The 23,603-nt window shown below is 47.0% G+C and overlaps 1 protein-coding gene across 1 annotated transcript; it reads left to right on the top strand.

The window, feature by feature from the left end:
- Nucleotides 1–4,167: 4,167 nt before the first annotated feature.
- On the top strand, nucleotides 4,168–20,959 carry LOC143300354 (uncharacterized). Its single transcript, XM_076613963.1, has 6 exons — nucleotides 4,168–4,355; nucleotides 6,806–7,084; nucleotides 7,852–8,001; nucleotides 11,355–11,626; nucleotides 15,292–15,689; nucleotides 19,177–20,959. The coding sequence occupies exons 1-6, from the start codon at nucleotides 4,241–4,243 to the stop codon at nucleotides 20,639–20,641; spliced, it is 2,679 nt and encodes an 892-aa protein (XP_076470078.1). The 5' UTR covers nucleotides 4,168–4,240; the 3' UTR covers nucleotides 20,642–20,959.
- The last annotated feature ends 2,644 nt before the right edge of the window (nucleotides 20,960–23,603 follow it).

Genomic DNA, 23,603 nt, shown 5'->3' with positions numbered 1-23,603 from the left:
AGACAGTCTCGTCGTTTTCCTGTGACAATGCAAGTCTGTAGCATTCACTTATCACAGGCTTCAGTGTGCAGTCTGTTTCCCGTGCTGCCACTGTTATCAAAGCTTATGAGTGTTCTGTGGCTTGCACAACCTCGGTGTGTTTAGAAGCTCAAACAGAAAGTGGTTTTCCCTGCTGAGCTAAATATAACGACACCTCAAGCCAGCGCAGCGAGCTGTCGGCTGTCAGTACGTGACACAACGTTCAGTTGAGAGAGAGAGAAAGAGGGAGAGTGTGTGTGTGTGTGTGTGTGTGTGTGTCATTTTATTGCTGAGCCAGTGTGCTGAGAGGTGGGTGGTGATAGGGTGGGAATTTTTTGGCACCACTACCGACACGTTGGAGTATCGAGCTGACCCCGTTCATGGGTCAGAGGTAGGGGGTGGGGTGTGCGTGTGTGTGTGTGTGTGCGCGCGCGCGCGCGCTTGTATGTGCGCGTGTGTGTTCAGCAATTCGAGCTCACCCTAAACAAAAACACAGTAGTTTATTATTGTGCAGGAGATTGATGAATGCAGTGACTGAGGTCAGTTCACACACTGCGCTGAATAATGACACGCCTGGTCTACACACACACACACACACACACACACACACGAGGGGAGAAAAAACCTGCACCACACGTAGGTAAGCTCTTATCAGTCCGTTGTTCTGTGGTGAAGGTGGAATTCACAATACTTGTGGCACGAGACATTGGTTTGTGTGTGTGTGTGTGTGTGTGTGTGTGTTTTGAGACCGGTTTCTTCACAGACACAGACATTACTCCGAAACTCTGTCAGCTGAAGAGGACTGCAGTCTGTTGTTGCTGTTTATTCCCCTGAATATGTAACTGACGACATGACAGGCCATGGTTTTGTTTCAGCACGACAGTGAAATTCACTCCAGCCCAACCGAAAAACACGGAATGTTAAACCCCTGCCAGTACCTCAACCCTGACATCATCATTAGGTCAGCTGACACGGGTCGAACACAAGCTTTTTCCGAGGTCATATGCAAATAGGGAGAGGAGGTGGGTTCACAGTTTTTAGTTTCAGTTTCAAGCTGGCGTCAAAACTTGCTTTCTGTTCCACATGTCCTGCGCTACATCTGTTTGGAAAAAAAAAAATCAGTGATAAAGAAGCAGATGTTTGACCTATGTACGCTGTTCAGGCCTTGACAACCTACCAGATGCTGCTGAAATTAAAGATACAAGGCGGAAGGGAGAGGGGGTGGGGAATAATAGTAAATTAATGTAATAAATGAATCCAATCTGAATCCAATCCGTTCTTTTTATACACAAAAGACAAATATTACTATCTCTTCGTACAATAAATAAAAATAGGCTGGATTCAACGAACTTGAGCGCGTATAAGCACACTTTTTTTCTTTTCTTTTTTTTTTCTTTTTTGCACGCTCCTTTTTTTCACGTGATTTGCATTTATTTCTCTCTTATTTTCTTCTTCTTTTCTTTTTTTTAATCAGTCACTTAAAAGTATAAAGAAGAGAAACACACTTGGGGAATGATAGAAAGTAAACAGTAATAACAACATTTTCTTTAAAAATCAATCAATCAAAAATACACAAAAAAGAGGCTCTCTTTTTGTTACATCACAAACCGGTCACACCATACAAAGGATGTACATATGCCAGATTTTGGGGGTCTGGTTCTTTTGGACAATGCCAACCTAGAAAATTTTTATATGTTGTGCTATGCACATATATGGCCATGTATCTTCTTCTTCTTCTTCTTTGTTGTGACAGTTGAGATCAATACTATACATCTTCATTAAGCCGACTGGAAGTTATGTGTGCGTTATGTTCGTGGTAAATAGATATGCATGGTAAAGCGTAATCTGTATCTTTATAGAGTAACAGTACTCAGGTCATAACTTTACAGCTGTATTTAAATGCCCAGAAAAATCATAGCCGCTTGCTCAGGCTGCCGGAAAAAAAGGACGCTGCAGTCATATGCACAAGGGAGGTAATATATATATATAGATAGATAGATAGATAGATAGATAGATAGATAGATATACTAAGGTAGGTCACAAAGTGCAAGCTACTTTTGATTTCTTCACCTGAGCAGAGCAGTGTTTTGCATGGGACAGGAATCAGACCCCCACTGCAGCTTGCACCAAGGATCACACAGTAAATAAAAATTATGTTTATTGTAAAGCGCTTTGAGCTCTCTTTAAGGGAGGAAAGCGCTCAACAAATGTCCAGTTGTAGTAGTAGTAGTAGTAGTAGAACTGAGTAGTAGCAGTGTTATCAGTGTTATTAAGTGGAGTGATGGCCTAGAGGTAACGCGTCCGCCTAGGAAGCGAGAGAATCTTAGCGCGCTGGTTCGAATCACGGCTCAGCTGCCGATATTTTCTCCCCCTCCACCAAACCTTGAGTGGTGGTCTGGACGCTAGTCATTCGGATGACACGATAAACCGAGGTCCCGTGTGCAGCATGCACTTAGCTTACGTAAAAGAACCCACGGCAACAAAAGGGTTGTTCCTGGCAAAATTCTGTAGAAAAATCCACTCCGATAGGAAAAACAAATAAAACTGCACGCAGGAAAAAATACAAAAAAAAAATGGGTGGCACTGTAGTATAGCGATGCGCTCTCCCTGGGGAGAGCAGCCCGAATTTCACACAGAGAAATCTGTTGTGATAAAAAGAAATACAAATACAAATTATCATTGTTATTGTTATTATGGCCAATAAATCTTTACTCTGAATATTAGAGCAGGTGACAGGTAACATACATAGATAGATAGATAGATAGATAGATGTATGGAGGGTAGCGGGGAGGGGGTTAATGTAATAGGAGTCAACTGATTTGAAAACAATAAATCGTGAATCGACAGCTATGAGTGCAGCGTTGTACCGTAATACAATTTTGATAAAGTGTTGAGGATACACTTTATATGATAATGACATGCAAAACTACTTGAATAAGTATGAATATAGATATAAACTCTGTGTGTGTGTGTGTGTGTGTTTGTGTGTATGTGTGTGTGTTGGTATGTGTGTATGTGTATGGATGTGTGTGTGTGTGTGTGTGTTTGTGTGTGTGTCTGGATGTATGTGTGTGTGTGTGGATGTGTGTGTGTGTGGATGTGTGTGTGTGTGTGCGTGTGTGTGTGTGTGTGTGTGTATGTGTCTGGATGTGTGTGTGTGTGTGTGTGTGTGTGTGTGTGTGTGTGTGTGTGTGTGTGTGTGTGTGTGTGTGTCTGGATGTGTGTGTGTGTCTGGATGTATGTGTGTGTGTGTCTGGATGTATGTGTGTGTGTGTGTGGATGTATGGGTGTGTTTTCCAGTTGCATACTTCGGGGTCATCTTTTTTTTTTTAATGTGCATTTTTTTTTATTAGATCAAAAAGAAAGAAACAATTTCAGCTCTGTCGCTCCCTCGCTCTCTCTCACTCGTATACACTTCTCTGTCTGTCTGTTTTGTTTGTTGTTGATCTGTGCTCACAAATGAATGGGGTTCTTGCTCCAGTGTAGATTGTATTATAGTGCAGTAGGCCCCTATAGGCCCTGTATCAGGCGGAGACTGGATGAAAGAAGCACACAATCGCTTGTCTGTCATCCTCGAAGTTAACGAATTCCGATATTTTCTCTCTCTCTCTGTCTCTCTCTCTCTCTGTGTCTCTCTCTGTCGCTGTCTGTCTGTCTGTCTGTCTGTCTGTCTGTCTCTCTCTCTCTCTCTCTCTCTCTCTCTCTCTCTCTCTCTGTCTCTCTCTTTCTGTCTCTGTCTCTGTCTTCCTCACATACACACACATACACACACGCACACACACACACACACACACACACACACACACACACGTACACACACGCGCACACAGACGCACAGACACACACACACGCACACACAAACACACACACACACACACACACACACACACACACACACCCCAAAAATCGAGTGTTGGCATTTGCAAGGGAGAATACTCATACAAATGACGTGTCGTAATTTCCCTCTTCTGTTATAGATTACTTCCCTTGTCGAACATTCAGCTGAAAATGTACTGGTTTGTCGACTGTGTTTTCACAGAAGCACATTTAAAACCCCATTTTTACAATAATAACAGAAACGTAAAGTGTTCACAGCGAACATTGTGGTGCTGAATAGCCAAGGTGTATTTTTTACCTGGAAAAGGTGAGGCAAGTATTCGACGACAATGTCAAAGTAGGTCAACTGTTTTCGAGGCTGTGACACACAGACGGTGACCAAACAATGCGAAACAACATGGCCTCCGCGTCGGTAACAGCGTCGCTTTGGCTTCATCTCCATTTTGCGGTGGTTCTAGTTTGTGTGGTATGTTTGCACACTGTGGCTGGATATGCTCCACGTAAGTAGTATTAATTATTTTTCGACTGTCTTCGTAATCATATTCACCTGATGATCTGTAATCGACTGATAGGAAACGTCAACGATAGGTTATCGTCTGCTCTGTGTAGCCTCTACAACTTTGGTCTTACCTGTTGAGTATTGTTTGAAATGACAAGTCGTGGTGTTTGATTAAATGTCAGAAAAGTGCAGTAACATTTCCCCACAGTGGAAAAGACACAGTACGCGCGGTGTTTAGTTGGTGTTGGCGATGTGTAATGGGTTGTATCGCTGGTGATTGAACTTGGAAAACCAAAGACACGGGGAAAATTCAGCGATCACTTCCGCATTCGCATCCAAGTTCTCCTCTGTGTGTGAATACTATTTTCATGTGTGTGAAAGGGTTGGAGAGGGGGGTGGCTGGTGGGTGAGTGATGTTCTCCTGTCTGTCGAACAGCTAGACTGTCGTGTGTGTGTGTGTCTGTATGTGTGTGTGTCTGTGTGTGTTTGTGTGTACGTGTGTGTGTGTGAGAGAGAGAAACAGAGAAAGAATATTACACGTGAATTTCCTATTTATATTACGTATTTGTCATAACTTCGACGTGGCAATGCCTGGAGATGAGTTTCATTTTATTTTGAAAAATGGAATGACCCAAAATTAATTTTGCAGATTACGAAATCAGTTCATTTTTAAAATACATATATTTCAATCCGACCGAAATCAGTTTTTAATGTTTCCTGAAATTACTGAGGCGAGTGTGTTTGAAAGTGAGGAAATTTGTTTAAATGGGAAATCGTATGTAAATAACATAATATTGCATTTTATTTTCATCGCTTTTTTTTTTTTTTTTTTTTTTTTTTTGCTTTGATTGCTATTTAAGTTTTGATTTTGGTGTAAAATACCAATGATCTTATTTGATATCATCCATACCCCAGCAGAAGTCAAAGACTTAAATTTTCATGTTCTTGAATTGTGTGTCACTCTTTCTGTATCACTATGTGTACATGTATGTGTACCTATTTCTCTTTGTGTGTCTGTCTCTGTCTCTATCTGTCTCTCTCTCTCTCTCACTTTAATGTCTGTTTCAAGCAGTAGAAACAGAAAAAAAACATTTTTTGCTCATTCAAATGCTCGTCAACAAATATCAAAGCGAAATCTAAATTTTTAAAAAAAATAATGATAAAAAAAAGATTTAGTAACTGACACACCCTTCCCTTCAAGAAGGTCATTTTTATGATGACAATGAAAACAAATTGTTAGACTCTTAGCTTCTCTATGTATTGAGACACTCACGTAATGTACAATTCAGACATTAATGAAAAATCAAATCATAAAAGCTTTTATCGTCGCGAAACTCCACCAATTCCTTTTTTATAATTGAGATGGTGGTACATGCTCTCCTGCCTCGTTCCCTTTAACCCTCTGAGAAAGGCATCATACTTGTGTGTTTTGTATTTGTATTTCTCTGTGTGAAATTCGGGCTGCTCTCCCCAGGGAGAGCGCGTCGCTATACTACAGCGCCACCCATTTTTTTTTTCCTGCGTGCAGTTTTATTTGTTTTTCCTATCGAAGTGGATTTTTCTACAGAATTTTGCCAGGAACAACCCTTTTGTTGCCGTGGGTTCTTTTATTTGCGCTAAGTGCATGCTGCACACGGGACCTCGGTTTATCGTCTCCTCTGAATGACTAGCGTCCAGACCACCACTCAAGGTCTTGTGGAGGGGGAGAAAATATCGTGATTCGAACCAGCGCGCTCAGATTCTCTCGCTTCCTAGGCGGACGCGTTACCTCTAGGCCATCACTCCACATGTGTACATGTACGGGACACAAAGGTAGAGCAGTCCGCTCATTCACTATGCATACCCCAGTCCCCAACTCCATCCCCTTTCTTTCGAGGGCTGAGTGAGAGGAAAAATTATACACTCACTCTGTTACCCCCAGAATATAAACTTCATTCGTGTGTGCATTCATTCATTCATTCATTCATTCATTCATTCATTTTTCTATCCAGTTATCCATCCTTTCATTGATCCATCCATCCACGCCTCCACCCATTCATCCATCATTCCATTCATTCATGAATCTATTTATTCCTTCATCCATCTATCCATTCCTTCATCCATCCGTCCATCCACACATCCATTCATTCATCCATCCATCCATTCATTCATCCATCCATCCATCCATTCTTTCTTCCAATCATTCATCAACCCAGTCATTCATCCATTTATTCAATCGTTTATCTATCCATCCACGCATCCGTTTACTCATCCATCAATAAACCCATCTATCCATTCATCCATCCATCCATCCATCCACCCATCGATCCACCTATCCATCCATCCATCCACCCACCCATCCATCAGTTAACCCATCCATCCATCCACCCACCCACCCCCCTCCACCCCACCCCCTTAAGCCCCTCCCACGCACGCACCCACTCATTCATTCATTCATTCATTCCCTGCCAGTGCTCTACATGACGTGTCGGGGCTACGTGGACCTCCAGGGCACCGTCGCGCACGCTTCCGAGAACGAGTACGACGCCGGCGTCATCGAGAGCCAGTTCCCCCCGAGGATCGGCCCCTTCGTCAACGAAGAGGACCGCTGTGACATCTCCCTGGGTGTCCCCGGCGGATTCGGCCTCATGTTCTACTTCATCTGGCTGGAGTTCCACAGCGAGGACCCCGTGCAATGCAGCACCGCCAGCCTCAGGTTCTTCGATGGCACTGTCAACCAGCCCATCAAAGGTGGGTGTGTCCTTGTGTGGGTGTTGTGGGTGTGGGTCGGTAAGGGGTGGGTGGGGAGGGGGGCGGAATGTGGGGGTGTGGGTGAAGGAGGTATGGGTGTGGGGGGGGGGCGTGGAAGAGGGAAGTGGTCGGAGGAGATTGGGTTTTGTGGGGGGCGGGGGGTGGGTGTGGGGGGGTGGGTTTGTGTGTGTGTGTGTGTGTTTACATTAGTATGCTTGTTTTATTCCCGCGTATGTATATGTCCAATGTGTGCATGCGTGTAAAAAAGATACCTATACGTGTGCGTATGTATCTACACGCGTGTATAAATTGTCGATATGTGTGTATATGTGTTTGCTTGCGTGTATGTGTGTGTGCGTGTGTGTGTTTGTGGTCAGGCACCTGCTCCCCCTCCCCTCCGCCCGCCCCCTGTGTGTATGTGTGTCTGTGTCTGTGCCTGAGTGTGTGTGTGTGCGTGCTTGTACGTGTGTGCGTGTGTGTGCCGGAGTGTATGCGTGTCTGTGTCTGTGTCTGTGCTTGAGTGTGTGTGTGTGATTGTGCGCGTGTGTATTTGCCTGAGTGCGTGTGTCGGTGTGCATGAGTGTGTGTGCCAGTCTTTGTGCCTGTGTCTGAATGAGTGCGCGCGCGCGCGTGTGTGTGTGTGTGTGTGTGCTTGCGTGTGTGTGTATGTGCGCGCGTGTGTGTGTGTCTGTGCCTGTGCACTGTGATTGTGCCTGTACATGCGCGTGTACATCATCTTTGTGTGTGTGTGGGCGTGGCGTGCTCAGCGCTGCGGCAGTCGGTGTGCGGGGGCATGGCCGAGATGCCCAAGGACCAGTACTACGTCAGCAGCTCCCTGCTGCTGATCCGGGCCGAGGCGGAGGGGCAGGTGAAGGGCCGGGGCTTCCAGATCCACTTCACCCTCTTCAGGACCGACCGTCAGTGCTGTGCTGTGCTGTGCTGTGCTGTGCAGTGTTATGTTAAGCTGTGCTGTACTGTGTAGTGCTGTGCTGTGTAATGCTGTGTTGTGATGTGCTGTGCTGTGTTGTGCTGTGCTGCGCTGTGCTTTGTAATGCTGTGTTTGCTTTGTAATGCTGTGTTGTGCTGTGCTGTGCTATGTTATGCTGTGCTGAGCTGTGCTGTGTTGTGCTTTGTAATGCTGTGTTGTGCTGTGCTGTGCTATGTTATGCTGTGCTGTGCTGTACTGTGTAGTGCTGTGCTGTGTAATGCTGTGCTGTGCTGCGCTGTGCTTTGTAATGCTGTGTTGTGCTGTGCTGTGTTGTGCTTTGTAATGCTGTGTTGTGCTGTGTTGTGCTTTGTAATGCTGTGTTGTGCTTTGTAATGCTGTGCTGTGTTGTGCTGTGCTGTATGTTAATTTGTTTGTTTGCTGCTGCCCCCCCCCCCAGGTCCCCTCCCCACCCCAGCGCCTAACCACAGCTGACCTCCCTTGATTTTTCCCTTTCTTTCTTCCTTTCTTTCTTTCTTTTGTTCTTTCTTTCTTTCCACAGTGCTGTTTGTTAGCTTGCATGCTGCTGCCCCCTCCCCACGCCCCAACCCCACCCCCACCCCCAGCCACCGCTCACCTCTCTTGGTTTTTCCCTTTCTTTCTTTCTTTCTTTCTTTCTTTTGTTCTTTCTTTCTTTCCACAGTGCTGTTTGTTAGCTTGCATGCTGCTGCCCCCCCCCCCCCCCCCCCTCACTCCCCCACGCCCCACCCACACCCTCAGCCACCGCTCACCTCTCTTGGTTTTTCCCTGTCGTTCATTCTTTCAGTCCCACCCGTCACTCCATCCATCCCCATCCCCTTACCCTCTGCTTGGAAATAACTCCTGTGTCTTCTTTCTTTTACGTTTTTTTTTTTTACTTTGAGTGATGTTAGACCCCTCTGTCTGTTGTCTGTCTCTCTTTCTCTCTCTCTCTCTCCATTTTTCTCTCTTTCTGTCTCTTACTCATCTTCTCTCTTTCTGTCTCTCACTCATCCTCTCTCTCTCTCTCTCTCTCTCTCTCTCTCTCTCTCTCTTCCCTTCTCTCTCTTCCCTTCTCTCTCTCCCTCTCCCTTTCTCTCTCTCTCCACCCGACCCCCTTCTCTCTATCTCTCTCTCTCCCTCCCCTTCTCTATCTCTCTCTCTGTCTCTGCCTCCTGTCTCTCTGTCTCTGTCTGTGTGTGTGTGTGTGTGTGTGTCTGTCTGTCTGTCTGTCTGTCTCCCTCGGTTCTCCTCGTCTTCCCCCGCCTTCACTTCCCTCTTGCTTTTGTTCTTGCTATATATATATATATATATCTTCTTCTGACCAGTTTACTTCTTTCCTCCCTCCATCACTCCACTGCCTTTGATCGTTTTCACTGTTTTCTTTTTATTGCTTCCTTCTTCGTTCATTCCTTTGGTTGACTGGTTGACTGATTTGTTAGCTGACTGGTTAGTTGACGGGTTGATTGATTGATTGACTGGTTGACTGGTTAAAAGTTTGGTTGACTGGCAGGTTGACCGTTTGGCTTATTGGTTGGCACAGGTAGACTGACTGGATGGTTTTACTGAGTGACTAAAAATTTGACTGACTGGTTGACACACTGACTGCATAACTAACAGGTTGGATGACTGGTTAGCTGACAAGATTTTGGTTGACAGGTTGACCAGTCGACAGACTGACTGGTTGGCAGGTTAACTCACTCAGTACGGCCAGTCCTCTCTTCTCCTCTACACAGACCCCTCGGATGTCCAGTGGGTGTCTGAATGACCCAACCTTTAGCTTCCGTCGTCAGAATTGTGGTATTGTTTGTCAACATTCACCTCTTCAGTATAAGAGCCTTCCGCTTGCAATATTTTGATGGTGATAATTGGGGTGAAACGCTGTTAACGCGTCTCTTTCGGCGTTCGTATGGAAAGAGTTAAGTTGACTGGCTGGTTGACCCGAAGAGCTGTCCTACAGTTTGGCTCCTTCGTTCTCTCAAGACTGACCTCCCCGGCCGTGTTACTTCACTCACTGACAGTAGACACTGGAATTCCCCTGCTGTGAGATATGAGTGTCTAGGCAGCGCCTCACTGGTTGACTCACTGGGTGTTTGTTTAGCGCCGTTGACTTACTGCTTGACCGAAGGACTGGCTTACACTTTCTGATCTGACTCCGTGGTTCTCAGACTGACCCAACCCGTTTTTGACTCACTTGTGTAAACAAAGTGAGTCTATGTTTTAACCCGGTGTTCGGTCGTCTGTGTGTGTGTGTGTGTGTGTGTGTGTGTCTGTGTGTCTGTGTGTCTGTGTGTCCGTGGTAAACTTTAACATTGACATTTTCTCTGCATATACTTTGTCAGTTGACACCAAATTTGGCATAAAAATAGGAAAAATTCAGTTCTTTCCAGTCATCTTGTTTAAAACAATATTGCACCTCTGGGATGGGCACAAAAAAAATTAAAAAAAGAAGCCTAATTATATGCAAACTGCATTTACTGTTATATTTATATTTTTTGTATTCTCTAAACTTGGCACTTTGACCTCTTATTCTGACACAACAACAAGAGGAGTCATTATTATCATTTTTTGTTCAAACCGGAACTTAATTTGCCAAGCATGGAATTTTTATTTATTTTGCAAACGTTTTGCTGCAGATAGTAAAAAAGGGAAATTACTCTGTAATTAATGCTAGGGGACTTAATTTATCACAAGTGAGTCTTGAAGGCCTTGCCTCTCTTGTATTGTATCGTATTATTGTATTTTATTACTCCTTTTTGTCACAACAGATTTCTCTGTGTGAAATTCGGGCTGCTCTCCCCAGGGAGAGCACGTTGCTACACTGAGAGCGCCACCCTTTTTTTTTCTTTCTTTCTTTCTTTCTTTGTATTTTTTCTTGCCTGCAGTGATTTATTGTTTGGTTTTTGTTGTTTTTTTTTGTTGTTGTTTTTTTGTGGGGGTTTTTTGTTTGTTTGTTTGTTGTTGTTGTTTTTTTTTGGGGGGGTTGTTTGTTTGTTTGTTTCGTTTTGTTTTTTGTTTTTCCTATCGAAGTGGATTTTCTACAGAATTTTGCCAGGGACAATCCTTTTGTTGGCGTGGGTTCTTTTACGTGCACTAAGTGCTGTGCTGCACACGGGACCTGGGTCTATCGCTTCAACCGAATGACTAGCGTCCAAGACCACAACTCAAGGTCTAGTCGAGGAGAGGAAAACACTGGCGACTGTGCCGTGATTCGAACCAGCGCGCTCAGATTCTCTCGCTTCCTAGGCGGACGTGTTACCTCTAGGCCATCACTTCACTCACTCAGCTCACTCACAGCCTCACTGGCTGACTGATTGGGTGTTCCAGCGCCGTGTCGGGGGGAGGAGTACCTGTGCCAGTCGCAAGGCCCGCCGCGCTGCATCGCCGAGCACCTGCTGTGCGACGGCTGGAACGACTGCGGCGACTGGGTGGACGAGGACCAGTACTGCAACTACCTCGACGACGGCGGCATCGCCGTCATCGTCATCGGTTCCCTGCTCCTCGTCGCCATCGTCGTCTTCGCTGTCCTCTGGTGCCGGAAGCAGACAGGGCGGCGCTGGGTGACCAAAGAGGAGAAAGCGAACTTGGCGGATATGAGGGTGAGGGGAAGGGTGGCGAGGGGAGGGGATTTGGGTTGGGTTTTTTCCGTCCTATCATCTGCACCAAAACTCATTCCGAGCCCCCCATACACGGCCACACCTAGGTTCGTCTGTATCAGTGCCAGCGTCTATAGTCTACAGGGAACAGTCGATGTTAGGTCTTCAAGAGGCCACACACCAGAGGAGACCCTGCGCTGCTGCTGAGTCACTTCGGTGTTGATCTGTAGTACCTGTTCTGATTTTAACGTACTGAGGACACCACCTACTAAGCCCCTTACTGACGACAATAATGGCTTAGTTGTGGAGCCAGACTGGGTGAGCTTTGAGGAGCGGAAATTTTTGTTTTAATGTCCAGTCACAGATACTGGTAGGTAATTGTAGACATTTTTGTTGTGAAGTGTTAATCATTAATTCACAGTTGAATGTTATCGTTTCAAAGGTAGAAATGGGAGGAGGTGTGGTTGAATGAATGGTGGTAAGTCTGGGAAACTTGGTAGAAGAAGGTCTTGGTGGATATGAGGGTGAAGGTAGCGAGGGGGGAAGTGGAATTTATTTTCATGTCCCGTCACTGATGCTAGCAGGTGATTGTACACGTTTTGTTGTAAAGTGTTGCTGATTTTCACAGTTGAATGTTATCGTTTAAAAGGTAGAAAGGGGAGGAGGTATGGTTGAATGAATGGTGGTTAGTTTGGGGAACTTGGTAGAAGGAGGTCTTGGTGGATATGACGGTGAGGGTGACGAGGGGGAAGTGGGCAGAGGGAATTTTGTTTTAGATGTCACGTGACTGATACTAGTAGGTGACTGCGGGAATTTTGTTTGTGAAGCGTTCATGATTCTCACTTTTAATTGTTATCGTTCGAAAACTTTCCTCAGAGAGAAGGAGGTGTGTGGTTGAATGGTTCGTTAGAGGAAACTGGGGAGAAGGAAGACTTGGCGGAGATAAGGGTGAGGGTGGGTGATGATTCTTTCTTTCTTTCTTTCGTTCTTTCATTCTTTATTTTCTTTCTTTCTTTCTTTCTTTCATGTATTGTATTGCATTATGTTGCAAAGAATTGCATTGTATTGCATTGTGTTAACATGAAGAACAGAATATAGTATGTCTGTATTACCAAGTGTATAGGGGTCACAAGGAATATTGGGGCGGGGACTGGGACCTGGGACGGGGGAGGCGGGGTGGGGTGGGGGGCTGTTACATCAGGGGTACAAACATGAACCGGAAATCATATACACACTTTTTTTGTCACAACATTTTTCTGTGTTAACTGCGGGCTGCTGTATCCTCCCAGAGGGAAAGTCTGTCTCCACAGTGCAGCGCCACTATTATTGGGTTTTTTCCCTTGTCTGCAAGTGTAGTTGTTTTACTATCAAAGTGGGAGTTTTCTGCTACAGAATTTTACCAAGGACAACCCTAGGTATCAGACTTCTTCTTGGACACCTTTTCGCCCTTCCGTTCTCGCAATGAACCTACCAAAGCTGTTCTTCTTGCACACTATTTCATCACACCGTTCTCACAATGAACCTACCAAAGCTGTTCTTGCACACTATTTCATCACACCGTTCTCACAATGAACCTACCAAAGCTGTTCATGCACACTATTTCATCACACCGTTCTCACAGTGAACCTACCAAAGCTGTTCTTCTTGCACACTATTTCATCACACCGTTCTCACAATGAACCTACCAAAGCTGTTCTTGCACACTATTTCATCACACCGTTCTCACAATGAACCTACCAAAGCTGTTCTTCTTGCACACTATTTCATCACACCGTTCTCACAATGAACCTACCAAAGCTGTTCTTCTTGCACACTATTTCATCACACCGTTCTCACAATGAACCTACCAAAGCTGTTCTTCTTGCACACTATTTCATCACACCGTTCTTACAATGAACCAACCAAAGCTGTTCTTCTTGCGCACTATTTCATCACACTGTTCTCACAATGAACCTACCAAAGCTGTTCTTCTTGCACACTATTTCATCACACCGTTCTCACAATGAACCTACCAAAGCTGTTCTTGCACACTATTTCATCACACCGTTCTCACAATGAACCAACCAAAGCTGTTCTTCTTGCACACTATTTCATCACACCGTTCTCACAATGAACCTACCAAAGCTGATCTTGCACACTATTTCATCACACCGTTCTCACAATGAACCTACCAAAGCTGTTCTTCTTGCACACTATTTCATCACACCGTTCTTACAATGAACCAACCAAAGCTGTTCTTCTTGCGCACTATTTCATCACACCGTTCTCACAATGAACCTACCAAAGCTGTTCATGCACACTATTTCATCACACCGTTCTCACAATGAACCTACCAAAGCTGTTCTTGCACACTATTTCATCACACCGTTCTCACAATGAACCAACCAAAGCTGTTCTTCTTGCACACTATTTCATCACACCGTTCCCGCAATGAACCTACCAAAGCCGTTCTTCTTTACCTTCTTTACTGCTTTACCATTCCATTCGCACTAAGATCCAACCAACCAGAGCCTTTCTTGGGCACCTTTTCACCATTCCACTCACACTCTAAACCAACCAGTTAGGACTGTCCTTAGACATTATATCACCATTCCATTCACACAAAGAAACAACCAACCATGGCTGTTCTTAGACACTATTTCACCATGCCACTCACACAAAAACAGCCAATCAGGACTGTTTTCAGAGACCATTTCATCATTCCATCAACTCAAAAGACCAACCAACCAGAGGTACCCATGGACACTATGTCACCGTATTCCATTCGTACAAAGAACCAGCCAATCACCATTCCCCTCACACAATAAGCCAGCCAATCAGGAGTGTTCTTAGACAACCCCCCTCCCCCCCACCCCCCCACACACACACACACACGCCCATTTCACCATTCCATCAACACAAAAAACAACCAGCCAGTGGTACCCATGGACACTATGTCACCGTATTCCATTCGTACAAAGAACCAACCAATCACCATTCCACTCACACAATAAGCCAGCCAATCAGGAGTGTTCTTAGACCCCCCCCCCCCCCCCCCCCCCCCCCCCCCCCCCCACACACACACACACATTTCACCATTCCATCAACACAAAAAACAACCAACCAGAGCTGCTCATGGACATTATATCACCGTATTCCTTTCGTACAAAGAACCAACCAATCACCATTCCACTTACACAATAAACCAACCAATCAGGACTGTTCTTAGACACCCCCCCCCCCCCCCCCCCCCCCCCCCCCCCCCCCCCCCCACACACACACACGCCCATTTCACCATTCCATCAACACAAAAAAAAAAAACAACAACCAGCCTGTGGTACCCATGGACATACTATGTCACCATATTCCGTTCGTACAAAGAACCAAGCAGTCACCATTTCAGTCACACAACGAACCAGTCAATCAGGTTTATTTGTTTGTTGGGGTTTGCTTCATTTTTTTCCGTTTTGTTTTTCAGTTTGTTTTTTGCTGTTGGATTGTTGTTGTGTTTTTAGTTTTTGGTTTTGTTGTTGTTTTGTTTGTTTTGGGCTGTTTGTTGTTTTGTTGCTGGGTTTGTTTTTTGTTTTGTTTTGTTTTTGTTTTTTTTTGTTTTTTTTGTTTGTCGTTGTTTTCGTTTGTCGTTGTTTCGTTGTACGTTAACTGGGAGCTGTATATTTTCTGCGGGCCAGGCGTCTTCAATGGCCAGCAGTCGGGACCCCCTGGAGGCCTCCTTCTCCGTGTACAGCGAGACCCTGCCCAAATTGAAGTACACCCCGACCCAAACCCTCGCGGCCAACGGCCGACAGTCGGGCCGACGCTCGCGCTCACAGACCCCGACCCGAGGCCTGGGCGACGGCGAGATGCCGCCCCCGTACACAGAGGAAGCCTACGACGACGACGACGACGACTACGGCCGCGCCCGGCCCCGCTCCAGACGTCGGAGTCGAACCCGGGACTCCCAGGAGGGGCTGGAGGAAGGAGGGGGTGGTGGTGCCGTGCAGGGGAGACGGAGGAGGAGGTCTCGCAGCAGGGAGGACCGCTTTTCTTCCCGGGAGGAGGAGGAGGAGGAGGAGAGGAGAGACGGAAGGTGAGCGGAGAGAACGTCCGAACCTTTTTTTGTTTGTTTGTTTGTTTGTTTTTTGTTGTTTGTTTCTTTTCTCTTTAATAAACAGAATACATGAAATGAATACAATAGGGCATTATACATTAAATTACACATATATTACGAAACGTAAAGTGGTAATATATCAAAATAAAGAGACTGGTCTTTCACATTTCGCCTTCCAAACAATGCATCAAACACAAAAACAGCCAAGTGCATTCGATAAAAGCACACATTTTATCAACAACAGTTTCAGTTTCAGTTTCACTTTCTCAAGGAGGCGTCACTGCGTTCGGACAAATCCATACACGCTACACCACATCTGTTGAGCAGATGCCTGACCAGCAGCATAACCCAACGCGCTTAGTCAGGCCTTGAGTGCATGTTTACATATTTGTGTACCTATGAAAGTGGATTTCATTTTACGTAATTTCGCCAGAGGACAACACTCTCGTTGCCATGGGTTCTTTTTCAGTGCGCCAAGTGCGTGCTGCACACGGGACCTCGGTTTATCGTCTCATCCGAAAGACTAGACGCTCAGTTTGATTTTCCAGTCAAACTTAGGAGAAAGGGCGAGAGCGGGATTCGAACCCACACCCTCACGGACTCTCTGTATTGGCAGCTGAGCGTCTTAACCATTCTGCCACCTTCCTCCAACAACAAAAAAACAAAACAAAACAAACTATTCTTCAACCCTTTAATGGCACACTGTACATGTCAGTCGCTATTATTTGTCAGAGCAGAGGGGGTTCAGGGAAAGAGAATCAGTTCTTCTGTATCATTCAAAGCATTAAAAAAAAAAAAAATTTAAACTTATACATATAATATTTCGCATATTTGATGTAAGAGAGAAAAGGATTGGATACAGAACTTTGTCATAGTGTGAATAAACCAGCTGGAGAGGAAAAGAGAGATGGAAAGTAAAGAGAAAGTGAGAAATAGAGAACAAGAACAAACATTTTTATTCACCAAAGGCCGTGGCCCCCTCGTGCAGGGGAGGCGGTGAACGTCAACTGTCACATTATTCAGAACGACATGGAACAGAAAACATTTCACTACAAATCTAGCGATGCACATGCACACACAAAAAGCACAATTAATCACATATCAAAGTGCGGATTTTGAATGCCTTACACAGGTAAAGCGCGGTGAGTGGAGAGAGAGACAGAGACAGAGAGAGAGAGAGTAACTTGATATGGCGAGGGTAGCGGTGTGGATGGAAGAAGTGGTGGGCGTGTTGGATGCGTTTGTAACGTACTGTTTGTAACGTACTGTTTGTAATGTACTGTTTGTAATGTACTGTTTGTAATGTGCTGTTTGTAACGTACTTTTTATAATGTACTGTTTGTAACGTACTGTTTGTAACGTACTGTTTGTAATGTACTGTTTGTAACGTACTGTTTGTAACGTACTGTTTGTAATGTACTGTTTGTAACGTACTGTTTGTAATGTGCTGTTTGTAATGTACTGTTTGTAATGTGCTGTTTATAACGTACATGTTATAATGTACTGTTTGTAATGTACTGTTTGTAACGTACTTTTTATAATGTACTGTTTGTAATGTGCTGTTTGTAACGTACTGTTTGTAATGTACTGTTTGTAACGTACTGTTTGTAATGTACTGTTTGTAACGTACTGTTTGTAATGTGCTGTTTGTAACGTACTTTTTATAATGTACTGTTTGTAATGTACTGTTTGTAACGTACTGTTTGTAATGTACTGGTCAGGCATCTGCTTGGCAGATGTGGTGTAGCGTATATGGATTTGACCGAACGCAGTGACGCCTCCTTGAGCTGCTGATACTGATACTGTCTTGTATTGCACTGTGATGTATTGCATTCCAGTGTATTGAACTGCATTCTGGAAACTCTATGGAAGGGCGCTCATCAGAATAACAGTTTGAGTGCGAGATGAAGCCTGCTCGCCAGACCAGTGTGATGACGCGTTTCGGGCTGGCAGTATCGTTTGAACCTTTCAGTTATATTGTATCGTTTTTGTCTTGTACGGCTTTGCTTTTTGTCACAACAGATTTCTGTGTGTGTGTGTGAAGAAGGTCAGGCTGCTCTCCCCGGAAAGAGTGTCTTGCCGCAGTGCAGCGCCACCCATTTTTTTTTTCCTGAAAGTGTACTTGTTATATTATCAAAGTGGGTTTCTGTTTTTTTGTTTTTTGTTGGTTTTTTGTTGTTTTTGTTTTGTTTTTTTGTTTGTTTTTTGGGTGTTTTTTTTTTTTTGTTGTTTGTTTTTGTTTGTTTGTTGTTGTTGTTGTTGTTGTTTTTTTGGGGGGGTTGTTTTTTTGTTGTTGTTTTTTTTACAGAATTTTGCCAGTAACAACTATTCTGTTGCCATGGGTTCTTTTACTGGGTTTTTTTTTTGGGGGGGGGGGTTGGCTCAAAGACTGCGGCAGGTCATGGATATGCACGTGTCCATGTGTGTGTGTGTGTGTGTGTGTGTGTGTGTGCGTGCGTGCGTACATGTGTGTGTGTGTGCAGTCCATGCATGTGTGTGTATGCACAAGTTTTTTAATATGGATATGCACTTATATGTATCCTAATTTCTACTGTATGTGTGTTTGTGTATGATTTTCGATTTATGTTCGTACCTTGTTGTGTACTATTCCCCCCACACCCCACCAATATTCCTTGTGACCCCGGTACACTTGGTAATAAAGACATATTCTATTCTGTTCTATTCTATTCTATTCTATTCTATTCTATTCTATTCTGCACGTTATACTACAGAAACGTTCTTGTCTAAAATTGCATTCATCTTAGACGCTAAAGGTTCGTTTGACCAAATGTTTGAAAATGGATATTACATGTTTCTGTATACATTTTTTTTTTAAACTGCATTAATATGTAGGTAGATATACAGATATAAAGATAGACTGACAGATAAGCAGGCAGGCAGATAGATAGGTAGGTAGACAGGAGTGTACACAGATAGATATATATATAGGTATATTGACAGTAAAACAGGTAGGTAGGTAGATACATATAAATTCAGAATAGAGAATTACATGGTAATATGATTTATAACGAACAAAGTCACTAAACATTTTTCATACTTTCTCCAAATAGTCCTTCCTTCTTTTCTTTTTTCACAATGTATGAAAGTACAATACTGAACGATACACATGCAAAAATCACATTGATGTCACGATTTCACCACACACACACACACACACACACACACACACACACACACACACACACACACACACACACATACACACACACACACGCACACACACACACACACACACACACACACACATATATATATATATATATATATATATATATATATATATATACATACATACATACATAAGTCACAATGAAATTTAGTTCCCCTCATTATCTTATGGCAGGTTTTGTATCAGTAAACGTAGAGCTAACACTGACAAACACACGTGTACCCTTCTCGAAAGACGTGTACACGTGTCAGTCTGTCTTGTCTGTCTGCCTGTCAGGTACCCAGGGGACAACAGGGATGACCCCCGTGACCACCGCCCCAGGCACCCGGCCAGGAGGGACGACCCCGACAGGGACTCGCCCCGCGAAGACCGCCGCCCCTACCCGACCCGCCCCGACAGCAGCTTTGACCGCCGCCCACGCGATCCACACAATGATGGTGATGATGATGATGAGCGCTACCCGGAGGACCGCCGCCAGGCACCTCACGACAGGCGACCCCGCTCCCGCGCCCTGCAAGGGGAAGACTGGGACAGCGACAGCAGACACAGCCGTCAGAGCAACACCTACCCCAGCCGTTACGGCGACACGGATAGGGACAGCAGGAGGTATAGGGACGGGGACAGAGATGCGTACAGCAGGAGAGACAGAGATGAAGAGAGGGACAGAAACAGAAGCAGCAGATACGGCGAGAGAGACAGAGATGAAGAGAGAGACCGAAACAACCAAAGCAGGGACAGGGAGAGAGACTCGGACAGGGAGAGAGACCGCGACACGGACAGAGACAGGGATAGGGAGAGTGACAGAGATAGAGACAGAGACAGGTACAGAGACAGAGACCCGGTCCGACACAGAGCAAGGGGAGACAGAGACAGCGACAGACGCAGAGACCGACGCTCCCGCGGAGGAGAAGAGGAAGAACGCCCGCCACGCTCATCACGGCGGGAAGCGGAGCGTGACGACGACGACGACTTCCAGGGACGCCGTGACCGCTCCCCCGGGGACCGCCCCAGAGGGCAGAGGCGCCCGGCGGCTCACCTCAGCGGCTCCGACGACCTGGACTCCTCATCCCGGGAGGGGCGGGGTCGGGGTGAGGAAGAAGAGCGCGACTCCTCGTCCAGGGACGACCCTTACCCTGCAGCCCCACTCAGGCGTTCCCCTCTTCCTCCTCCTCCCAGCCACAGCCACGACCACGACCACGACCACCGCCAGTCGTCGTCCGAGAGAACTAAGCGGAGAAGTCGCGGCCCCGCGCCACAGACTGATCCTGACAACGACTACAGGCTTCCTTCCCCTGCCGCCGCCGCCGCGCCGTCCGGTCAGCAGCATCAGCAGCCCTCCCCGGCTGTAGACAGTCGACATCGCAGTCGTCACGGAACGCCGTCGGACTCCCAGCCAACCCCGGAGAACAGCAACAAAAACTTCTACGGAGAAGATGAAGAAGAAGCAGGAGGAGGAGGAGGTACGCCATCGTCTGGCCGACGACGAAGACGACGCAGTGACCGAGGGGAGGGGCAGCGGCCTCACAGCGCGGCGACGCCGACCTCCGCCCCGGAGGACGACACGCCCAGACGTCGCCGGCGACGCAGCCGGAGCCGGGACGGGCAGGAGGAGCGAGGGGCGCGCTCCAGCCGCCCGGGGAACAACGGGGAGGGGGAGGAGAGGGGGGAAGGGCGGCCGGGACGATCCTCCAGGGCTGCTGTGACGGTGGACATGGGGGGTTACAAGGAGCAGAGCGTGTGACGTGCCACGACTTCTCTCCACCCCCCCCCCCCTCCGATCCCTAACCACGACTTCTCTCCCCCTGATCCCTAACCACGACTTCTCTCCCCCTGATCCCTAACCACGACTTCTCTCCCCCTGATCCCTAACCACGACTTCTCTCCCCCTGATCCCTAACCACGACTTCTCTCCCCCTGATCCCTAACCACGACTTCTCTCCCCCTCATCCCGAACCACGACTTCTCTCCGCCTCATCCCTAAACACGATTTCTCTCCCGATCCCTAAACACGACTTCTCTCCCCCTGATCCCTAAACACGACTTCTCTCCCCCTGATCCCTAAACACGACCTCTCCCCCAGATCCCTAAACCCGACTTCTCTCCCCCTGATCCCTAAACACGACTTCTCTCCCCCTGATCCCTAAACACGACTTCTCTCCCCCAGATCCCTAAACACGACTTCTCTCCCCCAGATCCCTAAACACGACTTCTCTTCCTCCCTGATCCCTAAACACGACTTCTCTCCCCCAGATCCCTAAACACGACTTCTCTTCCTCCCTGATCCCTAAACACGACTTCTCTCCCCCATATCCCTAAACACGACTTCTCTCCCTCCCTGATCCCTAAACACGACTTCTCTCCCCCTGATCCCTAAACACGACTTCTCTCCCGATCCCTAAACACGACTTCTCTCCGCCTGATCCCTAGCCACGACTTCTCTCCGCCAGATCCCTAAACACGACTTCTCTCCCCCAGATCCCTAACAACGACTTCTCTCCCCCTGATCCCTAAACACGACTTCATTCCCCCAGATCCCTAAACACGACTTCTCTCCCCCAGATCCCTAAACACGACTTCTCTCCCCTGATCCCTAACCACGACTTCTCTCCCCCAGATCCCTAAACACGACTTCTCTCCCCCTGATCCTTAAACACGACTTCATTCCCCCAGATCCCTAAACACGACTTCTCTCCCCCAGATCCCTAAACACGACTTCTCTCCCCTGATCCCTAACCACGACTTCTCTCCCCCAGATCCCTAAACACGACTTCTCTCCCGATCCCTAAACACGACTTATCTCCCGATCCCTAAACACGACTTCTCTCCCCAAACCACGACTTTTCTTTCCCTGATCCCTAGCCACGACTTCTCTCCCCCTGATCCCTAGCCACGACTTCTCTCCCCCTGATCCCTAACCACGACTTCTCTCCCCCTGATCACTAGCCACGACGTCTCTCCCCCTGATCCCTAACCACGTCTTCTCTCCGCCTGATCCCTAACCACGACTTATCTCCCCTGATCCCTAACCACGACTTCATTCCCCCTGATCCCTAACCACGACTTCATTCCCCCTGATCCCTAACCACGACTTCTCTCCCCCATATCCCTAAACACGACTTCTCTTCCTCCCTGATCCCTAAACACGACTTCTCTCCCCCATATCCCTAAACACGACTTCTCTCCCTCCCTGATCCCTAAACACGACTTCGCTCCCCCTGATCCCTAAACACGACTTCTCTCCCGATCCCTAAACACGACTTCTCTCCGCCTGATCCCTAGCCACGACTTCTCTCCGCCAGATCCCTAAACACGACTTCTCTCCCCCAGATCCCTAACAACGACTTCTCTCCCCCTGATCCCTAAACACGACTTCATTCCCCCAGATCCCTAAACACGACTTCTCTCCCCCAGATCCCTAAACACGACTTCTCTCCCCCTGATCCTTAAACACGACTTCATTCCCCCAGATCCCTAAACACGACTTCTCTCCCCCAGATCCCTAAGCACGACTTCTCTCCCCTGATCCCTAACCACGACTTCTCTCCCCCAGATCCCTAAACACGACTTCTCTCCCGATCCCTAAACACGACTTATCTCCCGATCCCTAAACACGACTTCTCTCCCCAAACCATGACTTTTCTTTCCCTGATCACTAGCCACGACTTCTCTCCCCCTGATCCCTAGCCACGACTTCTCTCCCCCTGATCCCTAGCCACGACTTCTCTCCCCCTGATCCCTAACCACGACTTCTCTCCCCCTGATCCCTAACCACGACTTATCTCCCCTGATCCCTAACCACGACTTCATTCCCCCTGATCCCTAACCACGACTTCATTCCCCCTGATCCCAAACCACGACTTCTCTCCCCCTGATCCCTAACCACGACTTCTCTCCCCCATATCCCTAGCCACGACGTCTCTCCCCCTGATCCCTAACCACGACTTCTCTCCGCCTGATCCCTAACCACGACTTCTCTCCCCCTGATCCCTAGCCACGACTTCTCTCCCCCTGATCCCTAACCACGACTTCTCTCCCCCTGATCACTAGCCACGACGTCTCTCCCCCTGATCCCTAACCACGACTTCTCTCCGCCTGATCCCTAACCACGACTTATCTCCCCTGATCCCTAACCACGACTTCATTCCCCCTGATCCCTAACCACGACTTCATTCCCCCTGATCCCTAACCACGACTTCATTCCCCCTGATCCCTAACCACGACTTCTCTCCCCCTGATCCCTAACCACGACTTCTCTCCCCCATATCCCTAGCCACGACGTCTCTCCCCCTGATCCCTAACCACGACTTCTCTCCCCCTGATCCCTAACCACGACTTCTCTCCCCCTGATCCCTAAACACGACTTCTCTCCCCCTGATCCCTAAACACGACTTCTCTCCCGATCCCTAAACACGACTTCTCTCCCCAAACCACGACTTCTCTCCGCCTGATCCCTAACCACGACTTCTCTCCCCCAGATCCCTAACCACGACTTTTCTCCCCCCGATCCCTAGCCACGACTTCTCCCCACTGGAGACAGCCAGGACTCTCGCCTCTCGCACGACGCAGCTTTCATCAGCGGGTGTTCAGGGCCGTTGGAACCCACCCACGCCCACCTTTTCCCAGTTTCTGTTGCACGGTTCAAACGTCTTTCGGTTCCAGCAGCCCTACAGGATTTGAAAAATCCGCGTTCTCGAGATGCAGTT

Source organism: Babylonia areolata, chromosome 26 (assembly GCF_041734735.1).
Source record: "Babylonia areolata isolate BAREFJ2019XMU chromosome 26, ASM4173473v1, whole genome shotgun sequence".
Taxonomy (NCBI): domain Eukaryota; kingdom Metazoa; phylum Mollusca; class Gastropoda; order Neogastropoda; family Buccinidae; genus Babylonia; species Babylonia areolata.
This window is presented reverse-complemented; position numbering and strand designations above follow the sequence as displayed.

Bases quoted from the DNA above. Each gene is read 5' to 3' on its own strand.
- LOC143300354 (XM_076613963.1), top strand. From the start codon at position 4,241: ATGCGAAACAACATGGCCTCCGCGTCGGTAACAGCGTCGCTTTGGCTT. The intron at 4,356-6,805 runs GTAAGTAGTATT...ATTCCCTGCCAG, and splicing joins TGTGGCTGGATATGCTCCAC to TGCTCTACATGACGTGTCGG. The intron at 8,002-11,354 runs GTCAGTGCTGTG...TGGGTGTTCCAG, and splicing joins CACCCTCTTCAGGACCGACC to CGCCGTGTCGGGGGGAGGAG.